The sequence below is a fragment of the Aricia agestis genome, chromosome 15 (assembly GCF_905147365.1).
Source record: "Aricia agestis chromosome 15, ilAriAges1.1, whole genome shotgun sequence".
Taxonomy (NCBI): Eukaryota; Metazoa; Arthropoda; class Insecta; order Lepidoptera; family Lycaenidae; genus Aricia; species Aricia agestis.
In genome coordinates this window covers 1107968-1121415 of record NC_056420.1, presented here as the reverse complement: position 1 = coordinate 1121415, position 13448 = coordinate 1107968, and the positions used below count along the sequence as shown (strand labels likewise).

The 13448-nt window shown below is 39.3% G+C and overlaps 1 protein-coding gene across 1 annotated transcript; it reads left to right on the top strand.

The window, feature by feature from the left end:
- Positions 1-1706: 1706 nt before the first annotated feature.
- Positions 1707-2728, top strand: LOC121734206 (retinol dehydrogenase 13-like). The gene has a single exon (XM_042124686.1). The coding sequence runs from the start codon at positions 1828-1830 to the stop codon at positions 2710-2712; it is 885 nt and encodes a 294-aa protein (XP_041980620.1). The 5' UTR covers positions 1707-1827; the 3' UTR covers positions 2713-2728.
- The last annotated feature ends 10720 nt before the right edge of the window (positions 2729-13448 follow it).

Sequence of the window (13448 nt, the reverse complement as noted above, 5' to 3'; positions counted from 1 at the left end):
AAGTGAGTCGTCTACTCGTTTCCAATTTTAAATTAAAATAAATCATATTCACTACGTATTATCATAGAGTAATAAATATATGTATGGCTGGTCTCTGGTATTATGTAAGTATGAGTTATTATGACTGACAAGGTAAAGTATGATTAAATTGTAATATAAAAGCGACTTTAGCCCGGAAATGGGAAAATTTTTAACACTTAATAAGCCTATACAATAACAAGTTGGCATTAAGTTTAGAGCTGCAAACTGGTTGAAAACTTATTAGGTTTTTTTAAATATTAATAGCTATTAACTTAACTATAAAGTTATAGTTATAGTAGGTACCTATTCGATATTGCGAGTTGTGACGAACCCAGTGGCGGATTTACCATTGAGCCTAGGGCGGCAGATTTAGAGGGGCGACAAATTTAGCCCCATTTTTTTTATCTTACAGAAATAAAAATCCCACCAAAAACATCTTGTGAAATATTGCCGAGACGACCACATAAGGTTTACTCTGTGAAAAAGATATGACATCTCATGTAGAGCCAATTAGCTTCTGAATCTACACGGCCTAACTCTACTAACCCTAACTTAAACAAATTCTACATACCAGGAAATATGTAAGGCTTCGCCGTTTCGCTACCGCACAGGGTGTCGATCCGACTTATGTGTGGTCGTCTCAGCAAAAATTTTCAAAAAATGCTTTTGGTGGGATATGATTGTGAACTAAACTAACGTGTTGAATTTCAAAGGTCAGTTATAGGGGCGGCAAAAATTGAATAGCTTACAGGCGGCAAATTTGTAAATCCGCCACTGGACGAACCTACTTACGCCATTTTTGGTTTTGTTTCAATAAACGATAAAAAACTAAAAATTACTTTCTCACTCATTAATGGTTACGTCTTAACTTTCATATAACGAAGAACATAATTATCGAGCTTATGAAAATTAAAGTTAATCAGTATTCACAAATCATAAAATATTTCTGAGTGCATAAACAATAGACTGCTGAAGTAATAACCCTGACTTTGCCGTAGTTGGGTAAAATTTTAATTAGTCTCATTAATTTATTCAAGGTAAAATTTTTCGGGTCGCATTAATTGTCGTTTTTACCTGAAAATTTAAATTTATTTTGTACAAATTACGGTCAAAATATCCTACCTAGTCATTAAAAATAATAAAGGATTTATTTAAGGTTTTGTTTTGTGCGATAAAAAACATTGTGATTCAAGGTGGGTAGCTGTTCACAATGGACGTTGAATTCCTGTTTAACTCGTGTCCTGAACTCGAACACATGTCGATCTCACTACCACCTCGAACTCACTGACAACTCGAACTTTTGGAAGTCATTTTAATCCTGTGCAAAAGAGGGGTGTTATAGGTTTCACGTTTCTACCTGTGTGCCTGTCTATGGCATCGTAAAATATATTGTAGCATCAGAATGAGTAGGTTGATTTTGATCTAATTTGTTTTGTTTAAAATGTGACGTGATTGACAGTGTTTGCCATTTTTCATCATGATCGGCTTGCTCACTGATGGAAAACTTCGGGGTTTTTCATTTATTAATCTAATAGATATTATTGCGTACTTAATTTTGGAGTTTTCCAAGTGTACTCGTAATTCTTTAAAATGTTCTTCCAATCAATAATTAAATAATCAGTTGCCCCACATTTTAAATCGAGCATTGTCGATACAGAGCAACTCCGAAGACGAGGAAACGATTCGAGATGAAACTCGTAGTAGTATCTCTGACTCATATCCTTAAACGTAAACAGATCAAAACAAATGCTGCCTAGTGCCTACTAAAGGTACGGTTAAACCTGGTGGTACCACCAGTCTGCCAACATGTGCCAGACTTCCGCGCGACTCGATGGCAAGTTCGCCATCGTGACCGGGGGAAGCTCAGGAATCGGGTACGAAGCAGCCAAGAATCTAGTTAAAAGAGGCGCCAGGGTTGTCATAGCCAGCCGCAATGAAACCAAACTCATCCGAGCGAGAGATCTCATCAGAAAGAGTACAGGAAGTAACAGAATATCGTACGACGTCGTTGATCTGGCATCCCTGAAATCGGTGCGAAGTTTCGCCGCAAACGTCCTACAGAATGAGGATCAATTGGACGTGCTAGTCAACAATGCAGGCGCCGTGCTCCTCCCGGACAGGCTGACAGAGGACTGCCTAAACCTGACCATGCAAGTGAACTTCTTCGGCACATTCCTACTCACGTATCTACTGCTGCCTCTGCTCAAGAAATCGGCGCCGAGTCGGATCATAAACGGACTAGCGGCAGCGATGTATATCGGACGTATTGAATTTGACCACTGGAACGACATCGGAAGGTATACCCCAGTGGAGTCTTTAGCCAATTCGAAGCTAGCGATTGCGCTCTTCAGTGCGGAGTTGAATAGAAAGTTCGAGGGTTCGGGAGTGAGTGTGAACACTTTTGATCCGTTCGTAGCTCGGGATACGGATATACTGAATAACGTGTCGGGTATAGCTAAGAATGTGTCTCGATTGTTCGTGGATCTGATTGGTCAGCCGAAGGAGGATATTGGGCAGCAGATAGCGTATTTAGCAGCTGATCCCAAGTTCGATGATACCAGTGGGAAGCATTACAAGTTCTGCACGGAGTGGATTAACCACTGGCTAGTGAGTGATGAGGTGTTGACGAGCAGACTGTGGGAGGAGAGTAAGAAGGTAGTTCAGGTCACTGATGAGGAGAGTTGGGATTGATATTAAAGGATATAATCGTGGTGTGTTTTTTTTTTTTTATGAGATGCAAACAAGCAAACGGGTCACCTGATGGAAAGCAACTTCCGTCGCCCATGGACACTCGTAGTATCAGAAGAGCTGCAGGTGAGTTGCCAGGCTTTTAAGAGGTAATAGGGAAGGGTAGGGAAGGGAAGGGAATAGGGTAGGGGATTGGGCCTCCGGTAAACTCACTCACTCGGCGAAACACAGCGCAAGCGCTGTTTCACGCCGGTTTCCGGTGAGAACGTGGTATTTCTCCGGTCGAGCCTGCCCATTCGTGCCGAAGCATAGCTCTCCCACGTATTTGTTTGTTCTTTTATAGCTAAGTTAAATATTATTTTTCAATACCACAGTTTCAATTGATATACAATGTCTAGACATCTTGTTTCAAGTTTAATATGAAAGTAATATTTAAAAACAACTTAAAATTAGAAATTGGGTTTAGGATTGTGCCTCTTGACATCATCAAAGAATAATAAAGTTATTTAAAAACTCTATTAATGTTATTAAAAGAAATAAACATATTTTACATAAATAAAAAGCTATAAAATACTTCCTTATTTTGAGAAGGTCACTTTTCAACGTAATCAGTCTCCTAGTTGACCTTATAAAATTAACTCAAGTACACTCACTTTTCAAACATTCGTCGCCAAAAAATACTGCATGTGCAGTACCAGCAACAAGTGTAGCAGGAAATGATTATGAGTCGTGAGAATTTGCGTGAAATAAGTGAAAAAGACGAGTATTGCTATTGTATTGCTATCGCACTCCTATTGCATACCTATGGAAGTCAAGTGATCAATTAACGAACTTCTAGATTATCGCCCGGACTCTATATTCGCCTCATTCTGAAATACATGAAACTTTTTGGCGAACCCCGAACGAATTTCTTTCGTCGGTTGTTTTCGACATATTTTGTAGATCCGACGTCCAATATAATATTATTAAATCTATCTGGGCCTCTATTTAGTCAGGAAGCGACAAAATAGAGTATTGTTGTTGGCGCATTGTTTCTGCGTCGTATGCACTTTGTCTAAGTACCCTCGGGGCTCGTTAAGGTCATCGTTGCAGATGATCGGTGGTTGAGAGTTGAGACATAGCGACAGGCGGCGCACGCTAATCGCTGTAATTGCTTCCTTGTAAGTTGTGTAAACATGTCGTGTTATACTTTGTGCATTGTTGACTACTGAATTTGTCGAGATCATCATGTTATAAATGTATGCTCAATTAATTCATGATATTGTCACATTTTGTGAAATGTTTGACTGCAACTGACATATCATAATTCTAGGCAGATTGATGATAAAATTCCCGATGTGGACAACAAACCCTACTTTATGAAGTAATATACTTATTAGTAAAAGAAGTTCTTGCGATCACGAAAATTGATTCTTAGTAAGATCTCAGCTCTATAATATCATGTGGTCGAATTATATTTTATCAGCTGGGATTGACCAAATGACGCAGATCCATCTGTCTATGAAAGACCAAATTGTAAACGTAGGTAATACCAGAAGAATTACATGCGCTGAAGATGTCACCAACTTAGATTATTAAGTTATGTAAGTTTTACTACAAAGTACAAACCATTCAGAGCTTGACAATTGACATGAATAAAAGTGCACTTTATGCCTTCGGGCTAAAGGTTTTATCACAGGTAAAATACTTGTGAACGGTATGTGTTTGCTAAAAGTGTATTAGCGAATGCATAATGCATACAAGAAAGTTGGTTTGCAGTCGCCCCGCAGAATCCTTTTGCTCTTCGCCGAAGCCCTACGAGCGGTCTAATTTATAAGCGGGTAGCGATTTGCAAGATATCGTTTTGCACGGTAACAAAAACGCTATATAAGATTTTACTTACATCGCTTTTGGTCATGTTAAAGCCACGATTTGTAAAAAAAATCTGTTCTTTTCTATATTACACTCTATAGTTCTAGAAAAGAACAGAATCATAAGATATGGTAATTATAGGCCTACCAGAATCTGATGGAAAAAAATGGAAAAAAGAAATTGACGCTACCAATACTGGGCAAATTGGAGCAAAACGTTTGATACTTTTTTTTTCCTTATAGCGGCTGATTCTGTGTGTGATACATGCAAATGTAAAAAAATATCCAATGAATAAGGATCTTTTTTGAAAATCTCCCATCCTTTGCCATACCAGAATGGTAGACCTATATTTTATTACAAACATTAATGCAATCAATTTGTTAAAACATTTAATAATTTTAATTTATTTTATACGAAATATGAAAACAATATACGCTCGTCAAAACTACAGCTGCAGCTGCTTATATATTTCGTGCATAATATCGCTATCGCATACATTTTCACGAAATAGCCGATATATAAATTGTAATTATCCTTAGCTACGCCCGGAACAAAGTCGACTCACCACTCAACTCAACATCTTTAGACTTGTACCAGCCACAACATTTGCGTAAGTGACGCGGAAGCGAGATGAGGTGACCGCGGATACGTGACACAGACGCGCAAACAGACAGACAAACATATCTACTTATTACATTTTCAGTAAGTATTAGGAAAACTTTAGCGAAACTTGCTGTTTCGCATTGGACATTGGCGAATTAAACGGCTCAGTAGGCCTACATTCCACAACTCAAATCCCACATTCCAGTCTATTGTAAGCCTAACCAGAAGCCGTGCCACGAAACCGTTTTGAGACTCAAACAATCGGACGAGAATGCCACGTCCTGCTCTAACAACGTCATTTCACGTTTGTTAGAGTAGGATGCGGCATTCTCGTACGATTGTTAAAGTCTCAAAACGGTTTCGTGGCACGGCTTCCGGTTAGGCTTACAATAGACTGGAATGTGGGATTTGAGTTCAGCCATAAGGGAAAATGTACAAGTACCCATTCGAATTTCAAAGTACTAAGCATTTTATTTAGGAGCTAGTTCCAGACTCTACGGTAGAGAAAAGGTAGAGTCTCTGCCTCTGATATGTAGATATTATGCTATTGCATAGGAGTAATTACTCGCGAAATGCAATGGAGTCACGAAAAACCATAAACCACTTTGCCACAAACAAGCCGTGATCTCTGTCTGTGCCAATAACTTTACAAACAAAAAAATCCTCCCTCTTTATATTTTAAGATCAGATCGACTCCTCATTTCCTGGAACTCAAATGACTATATTTTGACTTAAAATTATATTATACCTAATACCAAACAGTTCTTGCTACAATAATATGTTTTTGTTTACCTCTATTCAGTTACATCCTATATACTGTTAAAACCCGTTTTTTCTAATCGCAGTAATAATTGATTTTGCAACAGGTTTCTCTGTTGATTGTACGTGTTATCGGAAGATGATATAATAATCATAATTTAATCACGTAGAGATGTGCCGCTAGTGCTCTTTTGTATGTCGATATCGAGATTTTTATACACAGAAAAAGAAGCTTGTAAAATACAATCTAATTTGACTGGTTGATAAAGGACCTAAGTTCCACTAAATTATCTATCCACTATATTATCGTACGTCTTATTATCTGGCTTACCAGCAAAATACCTTTTCTTATACTCTCGTAAATACTAATGAGTATAACACTACAGTTCAGTTTATATGTTTGTCTATCTGTCTGTTACCTCTTCACGCCCAAACTGATTTTGATAAAATTTGTCATGTCTAGATTGTTGAGACGTCGCCCGCGGGGCGGGCACCGCTGCACGCGCCGCGTGCGACGGCTGAACCGCCTCACGCAGCGCTGCTCTATGGGATGACATGAAACAAGCATGCCTCGCGGGTGGCCGCCCCGGGCGCACGCTTTAGGCTGTGTTCACACGTGCGCGTTTTCTGCGCGCGCGGATTCAGCGCGCGTCGCGTGTTTTCCCAAACGTTAAAGCAGTTTGAGGTTCTATGCTAATGACATAAAGCTTATTTTCAAATATTTCTACAAAAACCGCTCAGCCACCGCACAGCCTACGCGCAGCGACAGAGCAGTCTACGATCACCGCCCGCGCGGCTAGTGTGTCTGTCAACTCATTACTCATACCCTTTGAGACCGCGCGACGGATGCCCGTTGCCTTTGTGCGATGTCGTCAGAGTTATTAATTTCGTTAAGAAAACTTTGCAAGCGTGGCATGAAATATGTACTATATAATTAGAAGGTTTTGAGGCAATGCCAGATGCAAAAAAAATAAACAAGGTAAATTTCTTTTGATTTGATGTTCAATCATGCTTGAGTACGTAAGTATATACGTACACATATTTTTACACACAGATGTACAACTATTTCGGTTTCGTTTGACAGCTCGAGATTGTTGCTCTATTCCGCTACTTATATTAACTTTATGGTTATCTGACAAAATAGGTTACATTTGAAACTTTTGGAACTGGCACCGACTTCAAAATTATGAATATTGAGTACAGAAATAGTTGAATTTATGGATACCCTAGCAACCGAGTGGACGCTGCGTGGTGGCTGCGCGGTAGCTGCGTGTACGCGGTGAAAAGACGGTTGCTGCGTGTACGTGGATTGTGCGCGTAGTCATATGAACACGCCCTTACGCAGCGAAATGCGAATATTGCGCGGAAAGCGTTAATTTTTCCGGAATGAGGGCGCATTCCGGAAAAATTAACGCTTTCCGCGCAATATACTAATTTTGGCGCTAGGGAAATGCGGGCGTCACCTAATCCTACTAGTCCTACTAATATTATAAAGGCGAAAGTTTGTTTGGATGTATGGATGTGTGGATGTATGGATGTTTGTTACTCTTTCACGCAAAAACTACTGAACGGATTTTAATGAAACTTTACAATAATATAGCTTATACATCAGAATAACACATAGGCTACAATTTTAACCGACTTTCAAAATGGGGGAGGTGTTATGTTCGTTTTTTTTTTTTATGAAAGAAGGGGGCAAACGAGCTAACGGGTCACCTGATGGAAAGCAACTTCCGTCGCCCATGGACACTCGCAGCATCAGAAGAGCTGCAGGTGCGTTGCCGGCCTTTTAAGAGGGAATAGGGTAATAGGGGAGGGTAGGGATGGGAAGGGAAAGGAATAGGGGAGGATAGGAAAGGGAATTGGGCCTCCGGTAAACTCACTCACTCAGCGAAACACAGCGCAAGCGCTGTTTCACGCCGGTTTTCTGTGAGAACGTGGTATTTCTCCGGTCGAGCCGGCCCATTCGTGCCGAAGCATGGCTCTCCCACGCATATATATATCGTTCGTTCGTTCGTCGTATCGTTGAACATAAGAAAACGATTACACGGCGGAGTAATCGTTATCTTATGTTCAACGATTACTCCGCCGTTTGTTAACCGATTTTCAAAATTTTTCTTTTGGTATATAGGGTATCATCCCAACTTGGTATTATATTAACAAAAATGGTGATCTGATGAAGGATCCATAAGTAATCGAGGGAACTCCTCAAAATTTATGGGGAAACATGTGGTGACTTCGGTTTCATGAAAAGTATTCTAAGCATATGCTACCAACAAGTAAGATTTTGCACCGAGGTAAACCTGGTATACCGTGGTTCGGAAGGTGCTGAGAGAACTCCTGATTCTTTATAGATACAAGTTTGGGAGTTTCGGCGTTGTTTTAAGAACGGAAAGCATATGCTACTATGCAAATTACATTCATCATCATCACTACCATAATATTATACCATGCATCGTCCCATGGTTATGACTTATGAGCCTATAATGACCCTGTTATTGGTACTTTTCATAGTCTTTTAGATCGAGACTCGAGTTTGTCAAGCGATAATTAAAAAAAACTATACCTACCTAATATTATAAACCTGAAGAGTATGTTGGCTTGAACGCGTTAATCTCAGGAACTACAGGTCCGATTTAAAAACTTATTTCAGTTTTAGATAGCTCATTTATCGAGTAAGACTATAGGCTAAATATTATCACGCTAAGACTAATACGACCGAAGAAACTCAGGAAAATGTGGGAAAAACGGAGGAAATATAAGAAATTACCAACTACTGGAGCAATTTTTATGGCAATATTAAGCACAGACATAGAGTAGAAAAAGTGAAGGGAGTAGGGACATAAGCTATTTTTTATGGGAAAATGTACGGTTTCTGTAAAATTCCTGATTTACGCGGGCGAAGCCGCGCGGGACATCTAGTGAAATATACGATTTAAAATTCTAGTGACTGGAGTTCTCTAGACGGAAGCTTTCGGCAATTTTCATTACAATGCGGAATAAAAAGGCGACTATTTAATATGTAATTGTGAAAAGTACTGCGATAATCGCCATTAGACCTGCAGATTCTAAAGGTAAGATTCGATATCGATATACCGGAGGTGTGTGCCCCATCTCTCGAGTTCGGGGGGCTAGGGGTCATTGGAAAGTGAGCACAAAGGTCACAGATGCCATTATAGCACTAACGTAATCACTCACAGGTATACCTGGGATGCGGCGCCTAATAAGCTTAGGTCTTAATGGCAGGTCTTCTGACAGTGTCGCGGTTGTGTATCCTGCGTATCCCGTCATCCGTGGCTCTGTCTAAGGCTGCGTTTCCACCAGAGATGTGTTGCGAGAAATGTGTTTTTGAGAACCAATAGGATCGCTTCATTGACGTCAGCTTGCCGTGACCTCGCTCAGCACGGCGATGCTATTGGATCTTAAAAACACATTCTTCGCAACATATCTCTGGTGAAAAAACAGCCTAAGGCGGAAAGTAGGAACATTCGTTGGGGTTTTAGTGGGTATGCTCGGGTTCGGCCTTCACCGCCCCGGGGAGTCCCACATACCCCGGTAGCCATCCCCGGACCCGCCGAGGATGCGTAGTTGTATTTCCCCAACGATAAAAAAAAGGTTTCGGCAGGTCTTAACCTAGACCTTCTCTAACCTAGATAGAAGCCGTCCATAAATAACGCAAGATGTTTTCAGGATTGTCCACTAATCACGTGACTCGTAAGTCTTAAACCTCACTAAGTATCACCAAAGGATGGTTGGGGTTCAAATGTTAAAAAAATAATAAATCACGGCTTCTTATGAGGATTGACTCTCCCCTTTGTTTGTTGAAATATTTTGCCTGAATCCCTTCCCTGGATGCCTTCTATGAGAGTTAAAAGTAGTAATAGCAGTTTGTAAAATATTTATTATCTTGTTATGCACGCCTGCAAAACTCTCAGATCATCTGGTAAAACACATAATCAATTTTATTGGTAGTTTGTTTTATGCATTAGAAATTACATTGCTAACTAACTACTTATCTGAAATCTAACAAGTTCTCATACTTTCCAACAATTTAGGTACAAATTACAAGATTACCTAAGTTCGGGAGATATTCACACAGCCATACATACGTCAGCGTGACGACGTGCCATTCCGGATCTCGCAAGACCGGCACGAAACTAGTTAAAAACAATGAAAACTATGCTTAATTTATTGTTGCCTTGATATTAAATCATAGATACAGCGAGTTACATTTTACGGTTCTTAATTTCCATAGATATAACGGCGACAGTCTGTCTTTCTGTCTGTCTATCTGTTACCTCTTTACCGCGAAACCGATTTAGAATAAGCTCAGTACTTATAAGCAAACATGCAGCAGAGCAGCAGCATTAGGGTTGATTTCTGAATCAACGCAACGCGACGCGTAGATGCATTTCAAAATTTATATGGATTTGACAGATTCGTAAGACGTCTCACGCAATTGAAATCTGTCAAATCCATACAAATCCTCGCCTCGTCGCGTTGCGGTCTGAATTGACCCTTAGAAGCAGCACGCAGCAGCAACATAACTTTTTGAAAAGGTAGAAACAGGCTTTACATTTTATTTTTGCTATAATCATGGGTATATAAGGGGGGTATCCTGGGGGTTCGGACCCCCCCAATTACTATCCATCTTACTTGTCCAATTTCCACAATAATATAATACTAGCTGTTGCCCGCGACTTCGTCCGCGTGGACTTCAGTTTATAGCGCGCGGTGTCAACAAAATTGGTGTCAAAAGCTTTTTAAAACCCTGGTACCCCTTAAGGGGTACCAGGCTTTTAAAATCAAAGGGTATCAAAATACTCAAAACAGCCGTGTAGTGTGCACATAATATGATTTTTTTTACTTAATTAAACTTTTTTATACCAAATTTTAAAGCTTATTTAGCGTTACACAACCTTAGCTTTGCCCAATGCCCATAAACCAATGATATTCTATGTTACTATAGAAACTCATTGCCATAAACTATTTAGTACTTATTATTGGTAGAATGTGTCTGATATCTATGTTGGTAGGTGAGTTATTTAATAACATGTATAACAATCGAAAGAATCGCAAACATTGACTCAACATGGTACCACCTCTTATAGAAATACATATGAGCAAGCGATAGCGCGATCTAGGCGACTCTTGGCGCCATCTGTTCCAGTTTTTGAAACTAACTTAATTTGAACAAATTTACGCATAAACACCCCCTTACAACCCCTTTTTCCAGTAAGAAGTAGCCTATGTCCTTTCTCAGGCTTTAGACTATATGTGTACAAAATTTCATTACAATCGGTTCAGTAGTTTTGGCGCTGTTGTTTTTGAATTTGATATCTAAGTTGGTAGGTGAGTTATTAGTTAATAACGTGTACTTACAACAATCGAAAGAATCGAATTGAACATGGTACCACCTCTTATAGAAATACGCATGAGCAAGCGATAGCGCGATCTAAGGGACTCTTGGCGCCATCTATTTTGAGTTTTTGGAACTAACTTAATTTGACCAAATTTACGCATTTTCAACCCCTTACAACCCCTTTTTCCAGTTAAAAAGTAGCCTATGTCCTTTCTCAGGCTTTAGACTATCTGTGTACAAAATTTTATTACAATCAGTTCAGTAGTTTTGGCGTGAAAGCGAGACAGACAGACAGACAGACAGAGATACTTTCGCATTTATAATATTAGTATAGATTTTTTATAATATTATACATAAAATATGTTTAAGATTTTTGAAATTTTATTTTAATACACATCCAAGACCCAGGAACATTGAAAACTTTTTGTTCCGCCTGCGGGACTCGAACCCAGGACCCCCGGGATGAGCGCTGGCCACGCGCAATGCGAATTCATTTTCATCGATATTTTCATGGAAATAAGATATTTTCCCACATCAAAATGTAGCCTATGTCCTTTCTCAGAATCTAGAATAACTGTATACAAAATTTCATTGCAATCGGTTCAGTAGTTTTGGCGTGAAAGCAAGACAGACAGACAGACAGACAGACAGACAGAGATACTTTCGCATTTATAATATTAGTATGGATAGTATGGATTAGAAATGCAGTAGGAGTTCTACATAAGATAAGATAGATTGATTATTATTATACCAAGTGATAATATTATTAAACATAATATTCTAACGTATTAAAAACTATAAACAAAAACATACTAACTAATAAGTATGATTAGTTCTATGTTACAATAAAGTAAAAAATAAAACGCCATCTGTTGAATCGTATTAGAACTAAAATGTTCATTCCATCGATATATTTCTGGATTTTTTATAATATTATACATAAAATATGTTTAAGATTTTTGAAATTTTATTTTAATACACATCCAAGACCCAGGAACATTGAAAACTTTTTGTTCCGCCTGCGGGACTCGAACCCAGGACCCTCGGGATGAGCGCTGGCCACGCGCAATGCGAATTCATTTTCATCGATATTTTCATGGAAATAAGATATTTTCCCACAACAAAATGTAGCCTATGTCCTTTCTCAGACTCTAGAATAACTGTATACAAAATTTCATTGCAATCGGTTCAGTAGTTTTGGCGTGAAAGCAAGACAGACAGACAGACAGACAGACAGACAGACAGACAGACAGACAGAGATACTTTCGCATTTATAATATTAGTATGGATGTACCGCGCTGATTAAAATCGCTGCGGTACATGTACTTATAAAAAATTTTTTTTGATTGTCCAAACACGTTGCCTATTTGCTGTTGCGGAACCCTTCATGGGCGATTCCAACTCGCACTTGGCCGCTTTTTTACGATAGGGACCCCTCCCCTCCCCCCCTTAGCAAAGCTATATATACGCCCGTGGCTATAAATAAATGCATTTTTGATAATTATTGTTCTACGCATCAGGCCCATTGCGGATCAAAAATGAGACACAAGATCTTTCCATATTTACCGAATTAGTAATAATTACGGAAAGATGTCATTTTAGTGTACAAAGGCTGGAGTCTTCAAATTAAATACTAGATGCGCTGAATCACTTTATTGCACGACAAGTTAGGTAGGCGATAAGCAGACGACTAACTCTCGCAGGAGTAAACTCACCGCGCTGCAAATAATAATAGCTGACTTTACAATATATGCAATTACCGAGAATAACACACAGTACACCATCTTATGTCTAATTTTTGGGCACTCGTTCCCAATTCTTATTCTACCTCATCACGTATCATAATATTTGTTATTCTGAAAATATTTAAATAATGTTTTTATGTTTAATCTAGCTATTGAACATCGTGTCAGTAATTATCAGTACGATTACACGCTGGGAATGTTGTGTAAGCCGCCACCAGTCGCTATCTTCATCTCCATTGTGGACAACAGTATGTGCACAGGAAGTGGGTTTATGGGTTTACCACCCACCCTGGCACAGATTCATTTATTTTCTAGATGAATGACGGCCGCAACTCCGTTGCGCTGAAATTTGTTTATCGCGGGGACCGACAATTGTTTTGTTTGTTTCTTTGTTTGAACGCGCTAATCTCAGGAAGTAC

What these genes read in the sequence shown, in the direction of transcription:
- LOC121734206 (XM_042124686.1), top strand. Translation starts at nt 1,828, where the DNA reads ATGTGCCAGACTTCCGCGCGACTCGATGGCAAGTTCGCCATCGTGACC.